This window comes from Argentina anserina, chromosome 4 (assembly GCF_933775445.1).
Source record: "Argentina anserina chromosome 4, drPotAnse1.1, whole genome shotgun sequence".
NCBI classification, from domain to species: domain Eukaryota; kingdom Viridiplantae; phylum Streptophyta; class Magnoliopsida; order Rosales; family Rosaceae; genus Argentina; species Argentina anserina.
In genome coordinates, this window is record NC_065875.1 from 1,759,495 (window position 1) to 1,784,670 (window position 25,176).

The window sequence follows — 25,176 nt, forward strand, 5'->3', positions numbered from 1 at the left end:
AAGAGTATTTGTATTCGCTATCTATCTAAACTCCGAGATTGAGTTACCGATCAGGAGGAGTTGATTTGTAGACTTCAGGGGGAGTCTCTACCACATGTTATCTTCAACTGTAGTTGGTGCGTTGTGCTCTTTTTCCTTTCGATCAAGTTTTTTATTTTACTCAAGAGGTTTTTGTTTTGCTTAGCAATGTTTTTACAGAGGCAACGGTTATGCACCATGATACATTAGGATCGTGATACCAGTGAGAGTGTTATAGGAGAATTATCTCCGTAATCTTTCGGTGTATCTTGTTCTAATTAGTATATGTTAGTATCGATAAGGAAGTATATATAATCTCTGATTCTATGAGATACTTAATGTAATGCCTATATAAAAGTATCTTTAATAATAAATAAAGATGATGTTTCTCTCTATTTAAATGCGTATTACGATATTTATAACAAGAATACAGTAATGAATCCTTATATGGGAGGAAGATACCCGTTATCAGTGACGTGTTAATGGCAATTAGCTTGTGATAGAATCCGTCATATCCATATTAGCTTGTGTTAATAATATAATCTATATCATCCTAGCTACCTCATATACATTTTGAAATTAATATAAAAATGGTATAATATATATATATATATATATTAAAGGTATTTCCTAATCTGACAAAGAGTCCGTCTCCTAATTGAATTCGATTTTGTAGCCCTAATCTTGAGGGATTGAAGTTCACTTAAATATTATAAATACAAACGTAGAAACGAATGTGAGAAGCAGAAAACCTAAAAGCCGAACCGACAAACGCAACCCAAGCCCCACTGATCGATCAAGGGCTCATCCGATTCTTTGTTCTGCGCTTCATATAATTATGGAGAGACAGCCTAAGGTTCTGTTGGAATTAGTTCTAGAAAGATTATCGTCATTTTCAGACTTTGTCCACTTCAGTGTAGTTTGTAAATCATGGTATGATGCAGCTAAAGTTCATTACAATAGACGAACTACGTTAGTCTCGAGTTGTCATCATCCTCCGCCGATGCTTATGATTTGTTCTGATGAAGAAAAAGATACATGGAACTTGTACAACGTCATGGATAACAAGCTCCTGGGTTTGCAACTAAACGTACCCAGTAAGAGATTTTGTGGGTCAAAAGGATGGTTAATCGCTATGGATGAGAACTTTGTAGTAACCTTAATCAATCCATTTTCAAGGGTTAAAGGGAGAGAGAAAGAAAATTCAGTCATCTATCTTCCTCCATTAATCCCCCCAGAGGGAAGTGAAGCACAATGGTCCGCAGAATGTGACTCCTATATATTCAAGGCTACAATCTCAGCTGATCCAATTTTAAGTGTGAATGATTGCATTGTTATGATTATATATGATGATTTATATAAACTGGCTTTTATAAGACTTGGGGACACAACATGGAGTTATACGAATGTTCGTACTCATTTTGAAGAAGCTGTCCATGTTGAGAATAACATCTGCGTTGTTGATTATTGGTCCAAACTTCACTCTATTGATGTTACTTCCCAATGTCACGAAGATGGTGTTAAATTGGTGGCACACGGCGTTAAACGACCTGATGATGACTATGTTAAAAGTTATTTAGTGGAGTCAAGTAAAGAGAGAGGCTTGTTGATGGTTCGAAGGTATTATTATCATGATGAAGACAACAATAACAAACGTGTGACAACAAAATTCAAAGTGTACGAGTTGGATTTCAATGAGCATCGATGGGTCCAAAAAAGAACCTTAGGTAATGTTGCTCTCTTTCTTGGTGATAATTCTTCAATATCAGTGTCAGCTTCCAATTTTACTGGATGTTTATCGAATTGCATATACTTCAATCATGATGCTGATGACGTAGGATTTGAATATGAATTTTTTCATGATTTTGGTGTATATGATGTAAAACGTAAGAGCTTTATACCAGTTGAGAATACTGATGCAGCAACGCTAGTGAAGAAGAGCAAACAACCATCGATATGGGTTTTGCCAACATTTCAATTGTAAATGTAGCTGTTTAGATAGTTTTTCCTTTTCTTGGAAGCTTTTATTATGTACTTCAATTCCATAGAAAGCGAGACAATATTGTACAGTAGCTAGGTAGGTTTGCTTCATGCATTATTGCTTTGCAATTATCGAGTTGCGCGATATAAATTTCAAGTGTTTAGAGTCCGGTAGATTCACGACTGGTCATCCAATGCAACAAACACATTGTACTAAAAAAGATAGGATTATGAGGGAGAGAAATCGGAGCCTCTTGGGGTTCTCTAAGGGGCTTTTTCAAGGTAATGAGGTCTTTATCTTAGCTTAATGTATATATTTTCATTTTTGACCAACTTTTCGATCGAGTTTTCACATCTCCACCGTTCAATATCTAGGTTCATCTCCACAAAATTTCAACCGATTTCATGATCGTTGCCAAAAGTGCCCTGATGGTTACTCTGCTGCGAACATAATCAGCGAGAGGTACATAAAGGGTAGAGCAGGGGGGCATCATGGTTCTCAGACTGTAAATACCACAAACAGATGCGAACATATGAAGACAGTATAAGTCAGTAGAAAGAACTCCACTGCTGTACATTGAAATTGGATATTCTGAACAATACTCATATGCAAAGTGAAGAGCCTCCGGTAAAGATGACATACAGAAAAACATTAACAACTTTGATAGGCAGTGTAACCCATTTTTCCAACTTAGCAAAACTCATAAATGGTTGTCTACGGGCCTTGACCAGCTGATTTTCAAGCCATGCTTTTCTTGTCAAGACAACAGACCTGTAGAGCGAACGTTCAATCGATGAGGCTGAACTATTCCAAGCAAAAGAGATATCTGTCTGAGAAGCTAAAGCTGCATATGTTTCTGTCATTTTCGGTGCAGCATAGAAAACATCAATCTTGTCAAAAATACTGTGATCATCTGCTGCAGTTGTCAAGGGATCTAGAAGTTCATGAGTCTCAGAGTTCAGCTGAAAGTAACCACAAGATGGATTACATTGTGAAATATAATTGAGTCACCCATATCTTGACCAAACTATAGCATGATGAATAACATACGGAAGCAACGGAAGATACCATATTGTAGAGCAAACCATGTGCAGCCAATACATATAAAAGTAACGCATGTGTGAAAATGAGTTGGTAATGTAACTGTCCCGGAATAGCGCTGGAAGAAGACAAATCCAGAGGGTACCTATCACTTTCGTGGTCATGTAATGGCACAAGAAATCCACTAGTTGAGATAGAATTAAACTCTCTGAGGTAGTTACAAACACCATAGCTAGTAATAGCCTCCATGCATACTTAAGAAAAAACAATCCTTTGGGAATTAGAGCAATTGGAGCAGAAAAGTATCTCAAAGAATTTACCTTGTAGTCATCATCATACTGAAATACAAGTCTTTCTTTCTTGGACAGCAGGGACACCAGCTCATATATAGAAAGATGAACAACAATTCCAATGTTACAGAATGCATCCTCTCTTAATATATTAGGCAAAGTAGGTCGTACCACAGGGAGAGATTTCATAATTGTTAAAGGAAAGAGTAACCTCACAAGTCCATGGGATGGTGAATTAAATTTTGAGGAGCTGGTTGCCAAGAAACAATTATCCTTGTGCACATGTGCCACCACGTAGTGAAAAACAAACTGCATAGTAGTGATAAAAACTACACTATTCTCTCTTGAAAAAAGGAGATCAGAATAAGACCTTAGACAAGATAAGTCCAATATGCAGTTGAGAAGGAAGATTGCACGTGGTTTCAGCCAAACTATCATGGCACTTGGATACATGCGGCTCAGACGACCACCAAAAGGGTAACAACTTGTTACAACTGCCTCAAAATGCCAATGGGGTACCTTCATGCTAGATACAGCAACTGTTTCACACATAGGACCCAAAACAGTTGTGCAAGATCCAGTAATGACACTAAGATAGAGAGGGGCAGTGAATGAACTAACGGAAGCAGTCAAGGGTGGCTCAAGCTTTAGAATAGGACAACACCAGGTATGATTAACAGATGGAGCAATGGTCTCTTTACCAACGTCGAAAACTGAAGTCATAAAAGCAAAACAAGGCAGAGCTGAAGCTACAATTGGCATTTGAACAATTAGATTCTGGGCATTAATTCTCATTTTCTCAATCAAGTGTCCAATACGTAAAGATGAGTCAACCAAGCTGTGACACAACAAGGGGGCCTTCAATCTCGAATTGAAAATCGTTACACAAGAAAAGAGTACCTCAGCAAACAATAATTTGGGAGATCCAGGCACCATTACCCCCTGCTTGTGATCTTCAAGCATGTGGTCTTCATCATGAAACACCAACCCAGGGTTGCATAAACTCTGGAATGTAATGTTCAGTGGGTTCAAGCCACCACTATCATCCCAAGGCACAACCAAAGCCAATTCTGCAAGCCTTGATGTCCTTGCTTCAGTAGTGACTCCAAGAATAACCTCATTGGTACATGGACCAACTCTATCACCAAACAGCCCAACATGACCATGATGTTCTACCTCTTGCATACACATCAACAAACATAATTTCGTCACTCCAGGAGGGATTGATTTGAACATTACAAACAAGTTAACGGGCTTGTGGTACCTCAAATCTAGTGTAACAACCGAAAACCTGTCAGGTTCCTTCGCAGTTTCATCATGTTCAACAATCACAACAGAATCCAGCGGAGCAAGTGAGAAGGTGCAATCAATTCCAACGGGCGGAGGATGGATGACACTCACCTAATGAATTGAAACCTAACACCGGAGTCGCGTCAGACCTCATGTTCATGGAAGATCCTCCAGTTTGGTGTGGAGACTGGTGATAGGCGGTGCTATCGACGAGCACATCCAGTAAGAGGGGAGCGGGCTTTGCGTTAGCAACTGGATGCTGTCAATGGAAACTTCAGGTGAAACGACAACATCATCGCTTTCGGGTTCCAGTGAATCGAAGCTGACATCCTCGGCGACAGAGAAGAGTTGGGGAAGAGTTTCGAGCTCGTTGATGAGTAGGGAGTGAGGGACATCCTTGTGCTCTGGAAAATCAATTAATCAGTGGTCGAGGAGATGGGTTTGGTGCCGACAGATTTGAAGTACGGGTTGGAGATTTTGAATCCATGGAGAGATGACAAATCTCCTTCATAGACCTTGCTTGCAAATCATCTTGAAACCGACGTTTCTCCTCCTGGAAGATTTTGTGAATTTCATTCTGGGCTTGCTGAAGAGCAGCCGCCATGTTGAGACAGAACATGGCATGTTCATCTAGTGGGGGAACAAGCGCGGCAGGTCGCTCAAATTGGGTCGCATTGGTCTCAGGGTTCCAGAAGTAGAATCGCCCAAATCCATCGATAACTCCTAACCACGGTGGTGGGAGGGTGGGATCTTCAGGAGCAAGCTGCGGTGGGAGGGTGGGGTTTTGCAGGTTCCACATTGAACCGGGCTCTTGATACCAATTGATAGGATCGTAATCCATCAAGGTTTGAAACAAGATATTCATACGTAGAGGTCGCAAATGACCCAAAAACCCGAGCTCAGCCCAGACCCGGTACGCTAAAATCGGCCCGGCACAGTTTGAGCATGTTAGCAGCTCGGCTCGATCTGAGCCCGTTATTATAATGGGCCGGGCCAAAATATTTTAGCCCATGGGTCCGGCACGGCCTGAGTCCATTTTTAGCCCGGCACGACTCGAGCACGATTAATTCATGGATTGGCTTGTTAAACACATAATTTTATATTATTTATATCAATATTTAAACAATTATCATTATTAAATTTGATTATTATATTTTTTAAATTAAAATCTATTGATTATTTCATTATTTTAACTATAATATTTCACAAATATTATCAAAATACTAAATAAAACGTCATTATTTTGAGATACGTAACGTTTTAAAAATAAGATTATGAAATGTGTTGTAGTATTTTATATATTTTACTACTCTAAATAGTTATATAAAATAAATATTTAAAGTACATAATATTTTTTATTTTAATTGTGTCATATAATGCTAATAGGCCGGGCCGGCCCGCTTTTTGGCCCAACACGGGTCCGGACCCGGCCTGACATAGGTTTGGGCCGTGGCCAGACCGGGTTTAATATTTAAACAAATAACATGACCCGAGCCCGACACGATAAATAAACGGACCGACCCGAGCACGGCACGAATACAATTTTAACCCGTTTAATATGGATCGGACCGGACCGACCCGACCCGGCCCGTTTGCCACCTCTATAATCATATAATAAGATAGGCAGACAAGATTATATAGCTCTATCTACATGTAACAATATATGACCCGAGTCCAATAATTAGCGGATCTAACTAATTAACACATTAATCCAAGATAATATAGGGTTATAGAATAATAGTCCTAACACAAAGTCACAAACTCTATTTCTATTCTTCTCTCTGGCACTGGGAAGATCCCCCGCCCTTTTCAACCAATTCCAAATCCGGCAGCTAACGTCACGGCCGTCGCCGCCGTCTTTTCTAAACTCTAATTCGCCGTTGCGCCTCTTCTCCACTACCCCCAATTTCCCCAATCACCAATTCCTCTATATCCAATCAAAACCCCAAACCCCAAATCCGTAAGGTCCTTCAAGTTTCTGGGCTCCTCGTTTTTCTCCATATAGCCCTACCCTTCGGTTAAAGTTCGAGTCTTTACGAATTTTTACGTCTTCCAAACTTGGATTCGGTAATTTCTGAGCCTTAATTTTTACTTAGTCCCAAAAGGGGTTTATTTCTGAGCTTAGAGAAGTTTAGTAATAAGAGAGACTATGAAAGTTTAGGGTTTTGATGTATTTAGGTTGGATTTGATTCTCATGTTTACTGCTTAGTTTAGCCAATGAAGAGTTACTTATATCGAATTTGAAGAAACTGGCCTATGTAAGAAGATCTATTGTTTCATTTACTAATATTACTGACCTTTTGTATTGCTTAGTGTATGGGTATTGTTGCTCTGTTATTGCTGTGATTCTTTATGTATGTGTTATATAGTTAGGGGTTTCTTTGATGTTAGAACTAAAGACATTTGGATTCTAATGTCGTATCGCGGTGTCCTTGTCCGTGTCAGTGCAACATAGCTTGTGACTATAGCTTAATCTGTTTGAGAAAATGTTTGTGGTGTTTGTTGGCTTTATTCATGAGTTTAAAAATGGTTATAAGTTGACCAGCTTGACATATACATAGAATCTGGTTGTTGATATGGATACTAATCTGGACAATTAGTAAGTGTTTTTTTTTTTGAAAATACGGACAATTAGTAAGTGTTCATTTCTAAAAGAATGTATTGTATGATTAAAAGCTCGATCAAACTCTGGGTTTTGGGGTTTTATAGAATGAGATTAACAATTCTCATAGTTGATGAGTAACATATGTTGAAATGTTGGTTTAGCAAGTACTGATGCTTTTGGGGTTGTCTGCAGGCTGTTTGATTGTGCCTACCATCTCCCTTTTGAAGCCCTTTGTATATAATCATGCTTGCTGGAGTGAAGTTCATACCTCGGGATCAGATTGATAAAGTAAAAGACCATTCTTCTTTTGTATTATTTCATAAATCGTGATTATTGAAAGAGTAGATTAATTAGTTCCGTTACTGTTAACAGGATGAAAATTTGAATGCTTCTGGAAAACAGAAACAGAAGAAGGGATCCGGTAATAAGTATGGTAAGCGTAGGAGGGAAAAGAGTTCTGGATATAGTACCTCGGATAATGAAGACCTTGAGAGAATAAAGAAGGGATCTAAAAAAAAGTGGTATTCATCGGATGAATACTCTTCGTCATCATATTCTTCGGGAAATGAAAGTGAGGGAAGTTCTGACCGGGATAAAAAGAAGCGTTGGAATAAGAAAAAGAAGAGATCGAGTAGCAGTAGAAGAGATTATAGTTCAGAAGACCTTTCATCTGCTTCTGATAGTTACTCTGATAGGAAAGACAAGCGCAAGAAGAGAAGCCGAAAAGATGGAAATAAAAAGAGTAGAGAAAGAGGGCAAGGAGGTAAAAAAGAGGAAGAATATTCTGGTAAATACTTTTTTTCCGTATTCCATATTCTTATAATCCAATGATAGGGTATTGATCATGTTCATGAAATTTTCCACTATATAGATGGAGGCAGGGAAACTAGTACGGTGAAAGATGGGGAAATTGTGAGGAAGAAAATTGGTTTGGAGTGGATGCTTAGACCTGAAGGAAAAGAGAGAACACCTGCCATCACTCCAGCGGACCAGCCAAAAGAAATTCCAGTTGAAGAGGTAGGCATATATTTCGTTTACTGAGCTATTAATCTTTGTGGTTATAGTATATTTGGTTTTGACTTTGGGCTTCTGTTCTTTATGTTATATGGCGACAATATCCTTGTTTTTTTGTTGGTCTTAATATAACTGTAGATGTAGAGCTAATGTAATTACGAACCATATATTTGTAACATTATCCTAAAGTCATTGGCTTTAGGCTTATGGGCTGTGTTCCTGTCAGATAAATCTGCTATTATATTTATTGAGAGAGATTAGTATTGCAATTTTCCTTAACTAGGATATCAGGGTCATACAGTATTAAAAGAAGATAATTGTTTTTGTTTCAACCAAATATGCAATCATAGTGTCGCAATCACCTTCGGAGGTCAAGGTTTTCAGGTTATACAGTATTGAAAAACACTAATCTCTCAGCAACCCCATTTTATTACTTTTGAGTTCGTATATTTTATTAACGTTTTACTTTGTAGTAGTTGCATGCATATTTGGACTCTGCTATTGGTAATATACAGTATTTATCCCTTCCAAGTTGTGCTCCAATGGTGGGGAAATTGTCATATTCTTGTGGACTATTTTGGAGAAATGTTATTCTGGCCAATAAAAACTCTCCATGATTATGTCTGTCCTCTTTAAACTTTGTAAAATTGCCTATTTCTGACATAATAACGAATTTCTCTGTTTTAGACAGAGAAGGTTAATCCTAGGGAATTGAATCCATATTATAAAAATGATGGAAGTGGTTATCCAGAAGATAAAGATGAACCTAAAGCTGGTGGGAACCGACTTTTATCTTCTTCTGTTGTTGGGGATGGAGGTGCAAGTTGGAGACATAAAGCATTGAAGCGGGCACAAGAGCAAGCAGCTCGAGAAGGACAAGGACTTCATGAGGTATGCTATCTTTCTCTTCTAGGTTCTTAGCATGTATCACAGTCCACATTCTTCAGTTAGTGTAGTTTGATTTGGCATTTTACAGGTGGTTGAAGAGCGTCATGGTTCTCTCGGTGAACTAGCAGCCTCAGTCCATTCATATAAAGCAGCCCATTCTCGTGCTCATCTACATGCAATACAAAGTAGGAAAAAAGGGCTGAGTGAGGAACACCAGCCAGGTTCCAACAACATTGATAGAAAGGTATATATGAATAACCTAGAGTTTTTAATTTTTTGGAAAGTTTATAGCGGTAAAATGTGAAATAAAGTTCATTAACCATATGTTAGGTATAGTCAATGTTGCAACCTTTTCTTACAAGCTACATGTATGTGACTACTAGGACACTAGCCGTCCCTACTTAAAGGATGATTCTGTCCGACATCGTGGAATGAGGGAGCCTAATGTTCAAGGTTCTATATCCTGGAGAAAACAAAAAGGTCAAAAGAGTCGAGATGTCTCTGCCAAGGACTCTACTCTACTAGCCGATGCAGTGTCTAGCATAAACAGGTTTTCCAATGACGGAAGCTTCCTTAGTGAACTTATTCATAAGCAGACTAATGATTCTAGCAATCCTGTCAAAGATAATGTACAAGACACAAAAAAATCCAGTGAAGGCAGTGCAGCTGCCTCTATGGGTGACCTGAGTGCGAACCAGTTGGCAGCTAAGGCCTTTCAGCTTCAAATGAAAGGGAAGGTTGAGGAAGCTAAGGAACTTTTGGTAAGACATATGGAATGATCTCTCTCTCTCTCTCTCCACACACACACACACGCACACACACAGATATATATATATATATATATATATATATATATATATATATATATATTTAATCTTTATAGCGGCTTTTAAATACAAAGCAAGGAGTCCGCTCTTAGGAACATGAAACAAAAGCAAACTCATAGTTCGGAGCCCAGATCCAAATGCACCGTTGAGGAGAAAAACAATATATTGATCTTCTCCTATTTCTTGTAGCAACTTAGAATTCACCGCACATCATCAAGATTTGATGTGAAAACCCTATTTCCTTTAGCAACTTTGAATTATAAAGTATGTCAGATATATGGTGGAGAGGAAATGCTCTTCTTTGTTAAGTTACTTGGTCTTATCTTTGTGCAGGGACTGTACTTTTCTTTGTTCTCAGTGTTAATGAACAATCGACATGCTTGACTTGCACCCTACTGTTTCTTTGTGTATCTGTTTAGCGGAAACGTGATCTGTACGCTCACCTGTTGGCATACTTTAATTATGATTTTATGCATTACACTAGGTCACTCCACATGTTTAACAAATCAAACGGGTTAGATTTAAAAAGATAATTAAATACATCTTGGTTTTCTCTGTTTCTTTCAGTAGTTAATCAATTTTTTTTCCTTTTTGGGATATATAGCAAGAAGTAGAAAATTTAAAGGCAAAGCAGGGTGGTGGAGATAATCCGATGCGACCACAAAGTGAAAGAGGTACAAATAGGTAATGCTGTTTCTCCTTAGTTCTTTTTGTACAAATAGGGAAGATTCCTAATTTATAAAAAGAATTTATATAACAAAAAGTAGTTCTTCTGAAAACATTGGGTTGCATGTGCTAAGTGATGGACTGTTTTAGGTTCTCTTTGCAGTTCCTGTAAATAATTTTTCAAATATTGTTCTATTTCTTGTCAAGTTTACCACTTTGCTAATCAGTCTCAATCTACGAACATGTACTGAGCTATAAAAAGGAACTGTTCTGCAATGTAATATTCCTAGGACAAACCCAGTCAACTCTTTTGGGTTCTGTATGCACTGTTGAAAGGACTGCTCATTTGTTCTCTGATTGCCTGTGCACTTAACAATTTCTATGGGATTTTTTTTCCTCTGTATTTTCATTTATGGACTTTGGGTTGGTGTGATTGTTCTAATAAGAGATCCTTTTATCTAGATATGCTATGCAGGATATGTCTCTTCGTCAAAAGAAAAAGGATGATGATGGTGACATGCATTTAGCCCAGAAGATCATGCAGAACAAAAAATATAGCATATCTGGTCAGGCAGATGATGAATATGATTTTGATGGTAGTCCAAGAAAAAAATCTAAAAAGAAGCAGGGAAGTGTTGATCACCAGGCCACCCAGAATAATGCATTTGCAAATCGTTTCTCCATTCAGCAAGAACGCTGCCTTTTCTGTTTTGAAAATCCGAAGAGACCTGCACACCTGGTTGTGGCAATTGGAGATTATTCATATTTGATGTTGCCACAGCAGAAGCCTGTAGTGGATGGTCATTGCTATATTTTGCCGATGCAGGTAAGCTTGATTTAGTTGCTTGTCTTGTCTTGTCTTGGCAATTTAACTTCTATAAAATTAGACCTGTTTCATTCTATTGTGAAACATCAAAGTTGATCTCATTAGCAGGTGTTGTAATTTAGTCTTCTGTTGTTGTACATGTTTGGTTCTAATCTAGATATTTCTCAACAGCATGTGCCAGCCTCTAGAACTCTTGATGATCATGTGTGGGAAGAAATTCGAAATTTCAAGAAATGCCTTATTATGATGTTTGCAAAGCAAGAGAAGGATGTTGTGTTCCTTGAAACAGTGATGGGATTGGCTCAACAGCGGCGCCACTGTATAATAGAGTGCATTCCTTTGCCCCAGGATATAGCTAAAGATGCTCCCTTATATTTTAAAAAGGTAAAGGGTTTATCGTTTCTTCCTCTAAATTGCATTAAGTTTCTGCTGTATGTTATGAAAGGCTTTGTTCACTCTTCATCTGAAAATTCTTCATACCATTCAATCCTTAATGTGTGGGAACTCTAGGTTCACTTGATTGTATGTAACAAATCTACGCATGTTTAATTAACTCATACCCATGTGTTGATTTTTTTCGCTTCTCATTATGAATGTGCTGAATGGATATGTGATGCAAATGTTAAATCTGTTTCTGTATCACAGTGTCTGATTTTGATTTCTGTGTATTTGAAAATGAAAATCTGTCAGGCAATTGATGAAGCTGAAGACGAATGGAGCCAACACAATGCCAAGAAACTTATTGATACAAGCGTAAAGGGATTGCGAGGTTCAGTTCCAGCTAACTTCCCATATTTCCATGTGGAGTTTGGTTTAAAGAAGGGGTTCGTCCACGTAATTGATGATGAAACGCAGTTCAAAAGCAGCCTCGGCCTGAATGTTATAAGAGGCATGCTAGAGTTGCCTGAGGAAGACATGCATCGCCGTGGAAGGTATGAGGCAGTGGAAGTGCAAAAGCAAGCCGTCAAGAGGTTTGATCAAGATTGGGCCCCGTTTGACTGGACAAAACAGCTACATCAGTCGTAATGGTCTTTTCAACATATTTGATATGGTTGGTATCTTAGATCTCTTCACGACTTCACCTGGTTTTAACTTACACCGTACTTCTAACGTTGGAAAGAGATAATTTACTGGGAAGTACAAGTGGGATAAACCCAACCCCACAAGGATGTATCAATATACTATATTGCACTTGTAGCCATTCCAAAGATAGATTACATGATTAACTTTGTAGATAAAAAAATGTGGAGTGAAATTCTTTCCATGGTCAGAATTTTTTCACATTTAAGTTAGTAAGGAACCTCCTCAGTTGCTGCCTTGCTACTGTCAGAGTTGTAAGTCGAATGAAAAGCGTGTCTGAAGATGAAACACATATCTACAACAGAATGGAGCACACATTAACATATGCAACAGTTCGTCATGTTAAATTTCAAACCCCAAAAACAAATGTTGATCTATTATCTTTTGAATTGTGAGTACTCTCAATTATGCGTTGGAAGGTTGGGAGACCATTCAGCTAATATATGAGTTGTGGTCACTGGTTACCTGGGTTTTATTTTATAGAAATTTTCTTTTTGGAAAGAAATAATCAAAGAATATTTTTCACATGTTAACTAGGTTTTTTATTTAAAAAAACACACACTAGGTTTTCTAGGATTGACAAGCATTTTTCCGTCGGCGCTGTTTGACTAGGGTTTGAGACTTTGAGTTCCCCTAGGGTTTTTCCACTTCAATTGCTTGGAATATAAGAAAAAACACCCTCTTATAAATACCCACAGCAGTGACAGCACCCGCAGAATCGCAATAGGCACACACAAAGCTGCCAAGACATTAGGGTTCATCTTATTTCTTTATACAGAGAGATGACTGCTGAGAACAAGAGGGCTGTGAATATGTAACTCTCATCCCCTCACTGTCTCTACAGTCACTCTGTGTATAAAGTGATGCACTGAATCCCTCTGAAGTCTTCTGGTGGCGCTTAATATTCACCACTGCTTTGATCAGATCTCACTCCATTGTTGAAGTTACATAGGGTTGAATTCATGAACGCCTTGTGTTGGTGTTATTTGAATTGTACAATAATTTTTTTGTTCAGTGAATATGAGGGTTTTTTGTACGAGCTCTCATGTATAGATCTTATACATGTCCATGCCCTGGTTTCAGGCTATTCGGTTACGATTTCTAATGAAGTGATAGCAATGACAACATTATGGTAGAAAATTGACCTTTCAATGTAGTGTAGCGTGCCATGCATATTATCAAAACCATTGAAAGGATTGGGAAGACAAAGCAGGTCTTGTTGATCTTGTTATTATGCATCTAAAGAATAAAGATGCCTCTTGTGTTATTTGAGCTTTTTAATTCTTGAGAGGAATTGATTATATTTCGTCCGTTGTTTCTGATGTACCATTGATACAATGAATTTACAATTTGAGGTGTAACATATTCGTTTTTGACATTGCTTCTACTTAGACATCTCTAATAAGATGACTTATAATTGTTAATTACTTAACAAATCATTACAAAGCAAGAGATGTTTGATGTTATATAGGTGAGATCATATACAATTAGTAAGCAAGACGATTTTAGGCTGTATATCTCCTTCAAATGAATTCAATACCCGGGGAAGAACCATGCCATTGACATTAATGATGATTTATTTATGTATCAAATTTAGGTCGAGCACTACTTGAATATACATAAATATCCTATTGAATAAAATTCAGTAGGAAAGAGATAACTATGTGATATTCGAATTTAGTGATCGAATCAAATGCTTTCATAGCTGCGAGGAAGAAGCTGGAATCGAGGAACAATGTCTTCATTTGCTTACGTACGCAACGAGGCAGCCTTAAGCAGTTCTGGTGAGCAATTGAGTAACTTGAAGAGAATCGGGGTGACAGCGAATGGGCATAGAAGCATGGGATTTGATCAGTATCAGTATCTGTACGGGAAATTGATCAGTATATATGAACATGCACCAGATGAGTTCACAACAAGGACGCGTATGCTTCAGTCGAAAAATTTCACACAGCATTCAAAGTCGAGGTGTTACTCGCCGTCCTTCTTGTCTTGTTGATCTGGTACAACTGTACAAGTATGGAACGAATGCTTCAATATATTCATTTTTTTTTTCTGATAATGGTTTGTAAGCAGCCGGTATGACGGTTCCATCATGACCCTTTCTGATAGTTTATTTTTAATTTTATGTGATATAATTAACTTCGGTATTTTTCAGATGCATTCTAAATCCATAGACTAATCGCGGGTTAGAGATCATGTTGTTTCCTCACCCCTGATCATATTTTCGGATTTAAACTCCAATTAACATTGGTGTCTTTTGAAGCTGAGTACTGGGTTAGTAACCAAGGCTCTTACCAACCCGATACGGTTAAATAATATACATTAATTAGCATACACATTGTTAATATTTAGTATCTCACGCAGAACAATACTGCAATTGGTAAAGACTAAGAATACAAAAGGCACAAGAGAGAAAATAACTAACATTGAAAGAGAAAGCAACAATGACAGAACATGGAATTTAAACTAGTGAATGAAACAATATGGAAGAGCCTAGAGAACTGAATGAGATGTGAACACGTAGAGAGAAAGTAGACGGTTCAGATTAGTTTAGGTAGCAAGAATATTGCAAGGAAGATCACTTCAGTATAGGCAGTATAGGCAGAGTTGTTGCTAGGGTGGCAAAGACATGCTACTCACAAAGCTCGAAGCAAACCCCACTCTCTCTGTGCTCTGCATGGTCTTGTAGTTCTCTGCTTATTTTAGCCTTACCTTTCACATCTTCTTTGTTCATGTTAGACTTAGCTCCACTCACATCATTTTTTATCATGTTGCAATTTCCATCTTTTCCCTTAACATCCCCCCTCAAACTAGTGGGAGGTGTACCCAACACTAGGTTGCAACAGAGATACCGGAATTGAGACGAGCCAAGGCCCTTGGTGAATATATCAGCAAATTGGTCCATAGATGGGACAAATTTTGCAGTGTTAACTCTCCTCGAATCACCTTTTCTCTCGTAAAGTGAACATTAGTTTCCACATGCTTGCATCTAGACTTGTAGATGGGGTTTGAAGCTAGAGCCAAAGCTGATACATTATCGCCATAGAGCACAGGAGCATGAGGAAGAGTGATGGCTATATCTTGAAGAAGATGTCTGATCCAGAAAATTTCAGAGGCAGTGTTTGCCATAGCTCTGTATTCGGCTTCTGTGGAGGACCTTGACACTGAGTGTTGTTTCTTAGAGCACCATGATATGGGACAATTACCAAGATAGATAACAAATCCGGTAGTGGAGCGTCGATCATTCGGATCCCCTGCCCAATCAACATCAGAGAAGTCACGAAGCTCGAGTGGTGCTGACCGATATGTTAAGCCATAGTCTGTGGTGCCAAGAAGGTATTTAAGAATTCTTTTTGACTGCTGCATAGTGAGCTACTGTAGGAGCTTGCATAAATTGGCACACTGTGTTCACACTATATGCTATGTTTGGTCTAATAAAGGTGAGGTACTGGAGGCAACCAACAACACTTCTATAATGTGTCACATCATCATATAGAGGCCCATCATCTCTTAGTAGCTTGGCGTAGGGGAGACAAGGAGTGGGACAAGTTTTGGACTCCAACATGCCAGCTTTTTTCAAAACCTCTTTCGCATACTTAGATTGTGATACAAAGAGACCACCAGAAGGTAAGTATTCGATTTGTAACCCCAATGTAATAGCCCCAAATCTTTTATTTCAAACTCATGAAGCAGAGCATCTTTAACTTTCTAAATTTCTAGCTCACAGTTACCAGTCAAGATTATATCATCCACATATAGAAGCAGATAAATCATGGTGTTGCCAAAAGACTTAATGAACAAAGAAGGGTCAGAGTGACAATTTCGAAAACCAATAGAAGGAAGGTAAGATGTAAACCTCTCGTTCCAAGCGCGAGGAACTTGTTTGAGACCATAAATGGACTTGACTAATCTGCACACATAATTGGGACGAGCAAGATCTTCAAATCCATGAGGCTGACTCATGTACACCTCTTCTTTGAGAACACCATGGAGAAAAGCATTATTCACATCCATTTGATGCAATTTCCAATTAAACTGTGCTGCAAGGGCAAGAAATAATCTCACAGTTATGTGCCTCACCACTGGACTATAAGTTTCATCATAGTCAATGCCTGCTTCTTGGCTGAACCCCCTGGCAACAAGTTTAGCCTTATGTCGTGTGATGGAACCATTTGAGTTTTTCTTCTGTTTGAAGATCCATTTGCAGCTTACAACATTGTTCCCAGCTTGAGGAGGGACAAGATACCATGTCTTCTTATCCGCGAGGGCATCAATCTCACTTTGCATAACACTTTTCCATTCAGGAACTTGCATGGCTTGCTTGTATGTGTGGGGCTCATCATATGGAGACAGTTTGATAGCTGCATTGCATGCATAGAATACCTTCTTTTTATATATCCCATGTTTGCTTCTTGTCATCATGGGATGGTCATTTTCATTGACATTTGACATAGGAACATAAGAGCCAATCTTGTCAAACAAGGCAGAGCTAGGAGCAGCAATGTCAATATTAACATCAGACAAAGGTATGTATGACTCATCAACATATGACACATGAGGAACATTGGCAATCATATTTTCTGTGCAAGTAGATGAGTGGTCAATAACCAATGGATTATCAAGGGCATCACCACAATGGTAATAAGAAACCGAGTCACACGGCAAGGCTGAATTGGTGGGAGACCCTACTTCATGTGCAGACATAGTTGAATTTTCAGATTGTAAAAGAGTACCTCTGACATTTGGATCACCATGACAAGATGAGGGAGGAGATACATCACTTGTAGACTCATGAGCATGTCTAGCAGGAACTTCATTGGCGGAGGGTGCCTGGACAAGGTGAGGTGCTGTTGGAGAGTGTGACACTGCTAAAGGGTATATGCAATCCACATGGAGAGGACATTGATTGAGAGAATTCCTCAGAGAGATCAGTGACATGTCTTGCCATATTCTTGTAGTAGAAGCTACTTTCATCAAAGATAACATGTCTAGAAATTATTGTTTTCCTTGTCACCGGATTGAAGCAAATGAATCCCTTATATCCCAAAGCAAACCCAAGAAACACACAAGGGGATGTCTTAGGCTGTAATTTGTTAGAGTTGTATTGTTTCATGAGTGGGTAGCAGGTGGAGCCAAACACTCTGATGTGATCTATAGGAGGGGTTTTGTGGAATAATGCTTCATATGGGGATAACATGGACAATGTGATGCATGGCATTCTGTTTATTAAATAGACAGAGGCAGCACAAGCATGATACCAAAAGTTAAGGGGCATGAAGGCATTGTTTAAAAGGGTTATGGCTGTTTAACAATGTGTCTATTCTTTCTCTCTGCTAAGCCATTTTGTTGTGGGGTATAAGGACATGACAACTGATGCACAATTCCATTCTTAGCAAGAAAGTCCTTGAAATGATTACTAGTAAACTCACCCCCTCCATCACTTTGAAATATCTTAACAGAGGCAGAGTACTGATTATGAATAAAAGCACAAAAAGTTTGGAACAAAGGAAAAGCTTCTCTTTTATTTCTCAATGGAAAAATCCATGTGTATCTTGTACATTCATCAATCAAAGTCATGTAATATTTGTATCCCTCAAGTGACAACACAGGAGATGACCCCCAAAGATCTGAATGGATGACTTCAAAGGGTGTTACAGATTTTTCAGAGGCCATGGGAAAAGACAACTTGTGGGATTTACCAGCTAGACAAGAATCACACACAGATTTGCATTGATAAGAGGCTACAACTATTTTAGACTTGTTCAACATACTAGACATTATCTGATTTGAGGGATGACCTAATCTTTGGTGCCACAAAGAGTGGGAAACCTTATTACCGAGGAAAGCAGTAGAAACATCTAAAATATGTAGACATTTTCTGGCAACTTTGATTGGAATTGGGTACAGGCCCTTGTCACACACTCCTTCATACAACACTCTTCCTGTCACCTTGTCCTGTATCAAAAACTCAAAGGCATCAAATATCATTCTCACACAGTTATATTTGCACAAATTATAAACAAATAACAGATTTGCAGCAAGATTAGGCACATAAAGAATATTTTGCAAACTAAGTGAGCCTTGATTAGTAACAATAGAATTAGAACCCTTTTTCTCAATACTCAAGCTTGCACCATTACCGATCTGGACAGAGTCACAAGAGTTGTATGAGGTCACGTTCTGTATCTGGTGGATATCTGAAGTCATGTGGTTGGTAGCCCCTGAATCAACAATCCACATCTCATTACCAGAGTCACCACGGGCAAGAAAGGCTGAGTTTGAGTTCTATTGGTTCTGGTTTGAGTTTCTGTATCTGCAAAACTTTGTAATATGACAACTTTTCTTGCAAATCTGACATACCACAGTAGAGCTTGAAGCTTCACCTTGCTGGGTGTTTCTTTGGCGGAAAGTGTAAGCACTGTGACCCGACCTGTCACAGATCTGATAGATTCCAAACTCATTTGCATAGTTTCCACCATTGAACCTTGGCCTTCAGTTGTTGTTTCCCCTGTAGTTATTGTTCCTTTGATTGTTGCTTGGGAACCGAGGATATTCATCATCATTACTATTGTTATGCTGCTGGCTGGAGCCACCATTGGAGAATTATTGAGACCCATTTGGTTGAGGCTGAGAGCTATTGTTGTTGGTGTGAGCCACAAAACCAGTTGAAACAACAGAGTTGGTAGGTGGTGAGACAAAGCTAGTGGTAGCTTGAGCTCCTTGTGTTATAAATGGAGATTGAGTGAAGGAAGGTCCACATGACATGGAGGAGTTGGACTGACCAGAATAGATCATGTCAGAGATTTGACTCATATTGTTCCCATTACTGAAAGGGTGAGTTGAGAATCCAGTGTTTGGGTATACAATGTTTGGACATGCAAATAGTGCTCCAGGAGTATTAGTTGCATTCATGTAGCTCAGGGAATTTGAAGCAACTGAGGGGTTCACAAAATTTGTGGTGGCAGGGATGGCAAAGTTGGTAGTGACCGGAAGAGAGTGAGTAATTGAGTGATTTAGAGTGTTAGAGTGATTGAAAAAAGGTGGGTAGAGAAGAGGGTGGCGCACAATTTGTAGTCCATGGTAAGTTGGTGTTGAAAATGGTGTTCCCATTCAGCATAGGTTGAGCACCATGGTTTGCATACATAGCAGACAACTAAGACAAGGGAAAAGGCTTTTGTTCCAGCTCAATCTCAGTTTCAGCAGACAACAACAAAGAATGCACTTCCTCTAGGCTAATATTTGCCTTACCCCTAATGATTTGTCTTGTGTGACCATACTCACTGGGAAAACCAGCAAGGATAAGGACCTTAACATCCTGATCAGACATTCCAACATCTAAGATAGCCAATTTATCTCTTACAGACTTAAATCTCAGCAAGTATTTCTCAATATTATCACCTCACTTCTGAATGTTTTAGAGAGTAGATTTCAGTTGCATAATATGAGCTTCAGACACTGGGGCGTATCTGTGCCTCAAGGTGAGCCAAACATCCATGGCAGAGCCACATCCAATAATAAGATAAAGAGGTTTAGCTGTGAGAGTATTGCTAAGCAGGGAAATAAGAAAACTATCATGCTCAAGCCACTGTTCTCGAGCTACAGTATTGTCAGTTTTTGTGCCATCTTCAGCAACCAACACAGGGGGAGGACATGGATGTGTGCCATCAACAAATTTGAGCAAGTTATGTCCCCTCAAATGGTGTTGCATTTGGAAAAGCCAACCAGGGTAATTGTTTTCATCCAAACGGACTAAAACAACATTGCAAGATTGTGTTGAAAAAGCCATGAGTGCAAATATGGTTCATATTGATATTGAGAATTGGTAATTATATTGATGTTTGGAAAATCATGACTTGATATTTTGAAAAGAATGATTTTACTGATTTTGAAAAACTGGTAATTTTACGAGATTTGCAATGGAAGTGTGAAATTACAATGGTCAGACCCCCATGGGCTCTGATACCATGTTAATATTTGGTATCTCACACAGAACAATACTGCAATTGGTAAAGACTAAGAATACAAAAGGCACAAGAGAGAAAACAACTAACGTTGAAAGAGAAAGCTCATAGAGCAAATAATAATGATGTTGATAAGTTTACACTATGTTTTCAACAATGACAGAACATGGTATTTAAACTAATGAATGAAACAATGTGGAAGAGCCTAGAGAACTGAATGAGATGTGAACACGTAGAGAGAAAGTAGACGGTTCAGATTAGTTTAGGTAGCAAGAATATTGCTAGGAAGATCCCTTCAGTATAGGCAGAGTTATTGATAGGGTGGCAGAGACATGTTGCTCACAAGACTCGAAGCAAACCCCACTCTTTTTGTACTATGCATGGTCTTGTAGTTCTCTGCTTATTTTAGCCTTACCTTTCACATCTTCTTTGTTCACGTTAGACTTAGCTCCACTCACATCATTTTTTATCATGTTGCAATTTCCATCTTTTCCCTTAACACACATAATGTAATTGAAGAAAAAACTAAGAATTGATCGGCAAGAAGTAAGTGAAGTGACTTTGAGTGTCCGCCGACGAATCAGAAAATACACTTCTGTCAGACTCAGACGACTCAGACCCCTTGACCACAATAATAAAGGCGAAATATGCATTCCCAAGCCCAGGTCTTCTGGGCTTTGGTCCGTACTATTTAATTAGTGTCATTCATCTCGTTGCGTTAGGGTTTTGTATTTGACACAAACACGTCACCTTTATTCTACCTCTATATAAAGTTGTAAACACCACAACCTTCACCCCATAGAAGACATCACCCTCTCTAGCCTTTCCTCCTCAGCGCCGTTTTCATGCCCTTTTATGGGTTTTATGAACTAAACCCTCAGATTCTTCATTCACGCCCTTAGATCTATCCGGCGTTGTTGCTCAGTAAACGGGAAATATAAACGATTCATCCCATTTGTCCATACAATGAGATGACTGTTGAAGAGGAACAGGGTTAGCTAGGGAAAAGGTCTCTCCCACATTCTTTCTCGAAGTTCAGTCTCTCTTTGTGTAAACAAATGTATTGGATCTGTTTATGCACTGTGTTTATGAAAGCTCTATCTTTAAGCTGTGATTTTGGTATCTGTTCGACCTTTGTTTTGTGGTTTATTTCTTGACTGCTGGTTTCAGATTTGTGTTCGTGGTGCTATGTATATCTGATATACTTAATTAGTCCTGTTGTGCATGGGTATGCTGTTTCGACCATCTCAATCGGTTCGTAGTATATCGATCGATGTGTTGGATTATTCGTGAATAGGTGATGGTTGATACTGGGTTTTGTATATGTATCTAGTTTTACGTGCTAATGTAAGATGACTCTATGTGTAGAGGATGCATGTGTCTTTATGAGTTCAGTTTTCAGATCTTTTGGTCGGACTTGATGAGTTAATCTACTATACAACAATATATAGTATATGTATTTGACGGTTCATAATGAATATTATTTTTAATCTCACTTATAAAATAATATCGACTCTGTATATTATAATTTTCCGGACTTGATCATTCATGGGGATTGTATACAATATATTAAAGAAGTTTTATCAGGTTCATAGTACATTAGTGTGATATGGTGTCCTTGTCTGTTTTGTAAAAATATTGTTGAATTTGGAAGTGATGACTATTTCCCCAGATGATCGAAGCTGAAATAACTGAGCTATTACATCTCTGTTACACAGAGATACCAAGCCAGGTGTTTCTGATCCATCTTCAACAATATTTGTAGATTGGTCTGTGTTTTTATTGTTTGAATCGTTATATATATGCTGTGTGACCCGACGAATTTGTAATCTTATATATCTATGCAGAGGTAAGAATATCGATAAGTAGGGTTATAATTGCAGAAGTGAACTACTATCTCCCAAGCAGATAAGCTTTAACTAGTGAACCTAAATGTAAGTATGATAGTTTTGCTTTGCGAAACGAAGTGTCTTGATCTCTGGCTTCTGGCCATAGCCACGAAGATTAAGTATGACACTGCAATGACTTGACCAGAAAATACTCGGGATATATAATTGCATCCAGAGTTGATTCGTGTATATATTTGAAGTTCTGATTAAGAAATCATGTACTGTATTCTTGTTCAATCTTCACAACTTCGGTTATGACTTGGTTTTCTTGTGCCGTTGTGCGTACTGTATACCTCACTAATCTAGAGGCACGCACTCATCAAATCTTGTACTGTGACGTATTTGAATTCGTATTAACATCGAATATCCGACCTTCAATTGGTTTTGGTTATCACTTGCCATTTGAGCTGTGCCATGATTGCTAGGAAGCTTCGTGTCATATCTTCGTACACTTCGGATGACACTCCAATAATCACCGAACTTGTTTGTCAAGACCTTCAATAAATTTGACATGTCTTGCTACATCTCATCATGTGATGAATCATATAGAGATAGGCATCAATCGGTATGGTTTGTACATATCTGTTTGCCAACGCAATACACCCAAAAGTCAGTAACACCCAACGATGCAATTAAAGACATCCCATACGTACAGTCCTACTATAAATTCGACTCTTTTTAGCTGATGAACATCACAGTTCCACAACCAACACGATAAGGGGATCATGAACATCGAAGGATGTCGAGCTGTCTAGGTAAGAATTCATGGCCTGAGCTCCTCGGAGCTAAGGGAAGGGAGGCAGAGCGAAAAATTGAGAGCGAGAATGATCTAGTCGAGGCCGTCACTGTGAAAGAAGGATCACTTGTCATTCAAGACTTCCGGTGTAATAGGGTTTGGATTTGGGTCGATAAACATGGCACTGTCACCAGAGTTCCTACAATTGGCTGAGTTTAGGGGCTAAAAGGTTGCCAAGTTTGCTCAACTAAATCAAATAAGGAGATGTAGATCTCCATGCTTTGTACTTATAGAATAAGAATGGCAGCAAAATTTTGGTTCTGATGCCATTCAATCATGAAGAAACTAAATTATGTTGTCTGTGGTAAAAAGTTAAGCTAAATTTCATTTTCTAGCTGGTTAAGTATGGTGAATGATATAATGCATGTCCACTCCGGTCTTTGCTCTTCTTCTCCCTCTTCCTTCTTTTCTCTGTACGAGTTTTCCTTCGCCTTGGTTAAAAGGCTATCAGCAAAGAATGTAATAACCCTAGTTTTCGAACAATATTTGGTTTGATTTGATTTATATCAAGTTGTGAAATTTAATTAGAATAAATGTGATTGTTTGCGACGTTACGAAACTAAAACGTAAACGTTCTCGGAACGTTTAATCCGAAAAACGTGACGTTACCGCAACCTATTTATCGACTTTTATTCCGTTACTCGGTTGCGAAAACTTTATTCACGAAAGTTGTAGAACTCGTCGATACGAGTTCGTGAGTATGTGACGCGTTCTAATCGGACGTCGGATGTGGAATTTATTAATGTCAGAAGTTAGTTTCCGATTTTGGAAACGAGTATAAATAGGATAATTGTGTGTTTAGGGTTTCCATTTCAGGAAAACCCACTTTCTCTCTTCTCTCCGCCTCCCTCCCTCTTTCTTTCTCTCTCCCCGAAACTCTCTCCCTCCTCAGAAACTTCCTCCATCGATCCGCCGCCTCCAGGCCGACGTGCCCCTCACCGCCGACACCAGCAGCCTCGCAAGCTCGACGCAGTCCCCCTCCAAGCAAGCCACGGTCTCCAGCGCCACCGTGAAGCTTCGACGCGATTCGCAAGGACCGAACCCAATCGGTCCGAACTCTCCGACGAGCTCCGGCGTTCCCAAGGCCCGGAATAGGTGAGGTTTCCATCTAATTGGATATTGTGATGCTTGTTGTGTGGATTTGTGTTGTTTTTGGTTGGATTGATGGAGTTTTAGAGGAGATCGGAGGGGGAGGGATTTGGGGGAGATGCCGCCGCTATGGGTGGCGCGTATCGGTGCGTGGAGGAGGTAGGAGACGGCGTGAGGCCGTGGGAAGGAAGAGGGAAGGAAAAGAGAGGATTTTGGGGCGGCGGTGGCGTGACACGCACCGTTGGTGGCGTCGGCGCGTGAGCCCCACGCGCAGCCTGCCGGCGGGTGGCGCGTGTACCCCATGCGCCGCCACGTGCGGCACCGTGAACAGTGTTTCCGGAAGGGTAATTTTGTAATTTATTACGTACGGTAAATATAAATGTAAATTTTATTTACGTACGGTAAATGTAAATTTTATTTACGTACGGTAATTGTAAATATAAATTACTTTTAGTAAAGGTAAAAAGTAATTTTAGAAGGGTAATTAAGTAATTATTATTTACTGAGACAGTACGTACATTTGAATAGTATTTATACGTACAGAAATACGTAAATAGTATGTACTCGTACAAAGATACGTATTGGATGTGTATTTGTACAGTAATACATAAATAGTAAATACGTGACCAGTGAATAGTGAACAGTGAACAGTAACCGTATAAATGGTAAATAAGTACTTATATATATAGTTTGCTATATTATATACTCTTATGAATTCATTGGAATTAGTCATTTCGATGACGAGAATTATATGACGAGCATGTGAATTAAATTGTACAATATGATGTGAGATTATTGTACGTGATTTTAATATGTGTTTGTTAAACGTTTTGTCTTCGGACGTGTTTACTAATTATGACACGTATACGATATAGTGGATTATATATATTGTATAAATGGTAAATAAGTACA

At 38.8% G+C, this 25,176-nt stretch overlaps 3 protein-coding genes, 1 long non-coding RNA gene and 1 other non-coding gene across 8 annotated transcripts; 3 read left to right on the top strand and 2 right to left on the bottom strand.

Moving 5' to 3' along the window:
• The first annotated feature begins 1,153 nt into the window (after positions 1–1,153).
• Positions 1,154–2,002, top strand: LOC126790902 (probable F-box protein At1g44080). Its single transcript, XM_050517274.1, has one exon. The coding sequence runs from the start codon at positions 1,154–1,156 to the stop codon at positions 2,000–2,002; it is 849 nt and encodes a 282-aa protein (XP_050373231.1).
• Positions 2,003–2,488: 486 nt separating this feature from the next.
• Positions 2,489–3,302, bottom strand: LOC126791231 (uncharacterized). Of its 2 annotated transcripts, none has more exons than XM_050517650.1 (2): positions 3,068–3,302; positions 2,489–2,961 (listed from the first exon to the last, which is right to left on the bottom strand). In XM_050517650.1, the coding sequence occupies exons 1-2, from the start codon at positions 3,287–3,289 to the stop codon at positions 2,602–2,604; spliced, it is 582 nt and encodes a 193-aa protein (XP_050373607.1). In that variant the 5' UTR covers positions 3,290–3,302; the 3' UTR covers positions 2,489–2,601. The 2 variants fall into 2 exon arrangements, with proteins under 2 accessions (XP_050373607.1, XP_050373608.1); XM_050517651.1 differs by having other exon boundaries at positions 3,050–3,120.
• Positions 3,303–6,381: 3,079 nt separating this feature from the next.
• On the top strand, positions 6,382–12,625 carry LOC126789941 (uncharacterized). 3 transcript variants are annotated; one of them, XM_050516023.1, is made up of 11 exons: positions 6,382–6,687; positions 7,418–7,513; positions 7,598–8,012; positions 8,097–8,242; positions 8,927–9,130; positions 9,216–9,371; positions 9,511–9,888; positions 10,559–10,638; positions 11,083–11,446; positions 11,618–11,830; positions 12,137–12,625. In XM_050516023.1, the coding sequence occupies exons 2-11, from the start codon at positions 7,469–7,471 to the stop codon at positions 12,470–12,472; spliced, it is 2,337 nt and encodes a 778-aa protein (XP_050371980.1). In that variant the 5' UTR covers positions 6,382–6,687; positions 7,418–7,468; the 3' UTR covers positions 12,473–12,625. The 3 variants fall into 3 exon arrangements, with proteins under 3 accessions (XP_050371980.1, XP_050371981.1, XP_050371982.1); XM_050516024.1 differs by having other exon boundaries at positions 7,598–7,988; XM_050516025.1 differs by having other exon boundaries at positions 7,628–8,012.
• Positions 12,626–18,033: 5,408 nt separating this feature from the next.
• On the bottom strand, positions 18,034–19,058 carry LOC126791808 (uncharacterized). Its single transcript, XR_007671856.1, has 2 exons — positions 18,670–19,058; positions 18,034–18,484 (listed from the first exon to the last, which is right to left on the bottom strand). It is a non-coding gene; the product is annotated as an uncharacterized LOC126791808 (long non-coding RNA).
• A 3,079-nt stretch (positions 19,059–22,137) lies between these two features.
• Positions 22,138–22,237, top strand: LOC126793039 (small nucleolar RNA Z103). Its single transcript, XR_007672022.1, has one exon. It is a non-coding gene; the product is annotated as a small nucleolar RNA Z103 (small nucleolar RNA).
• Positions 22,238–25,176: the final 2,939 nt, after the last annotated feature.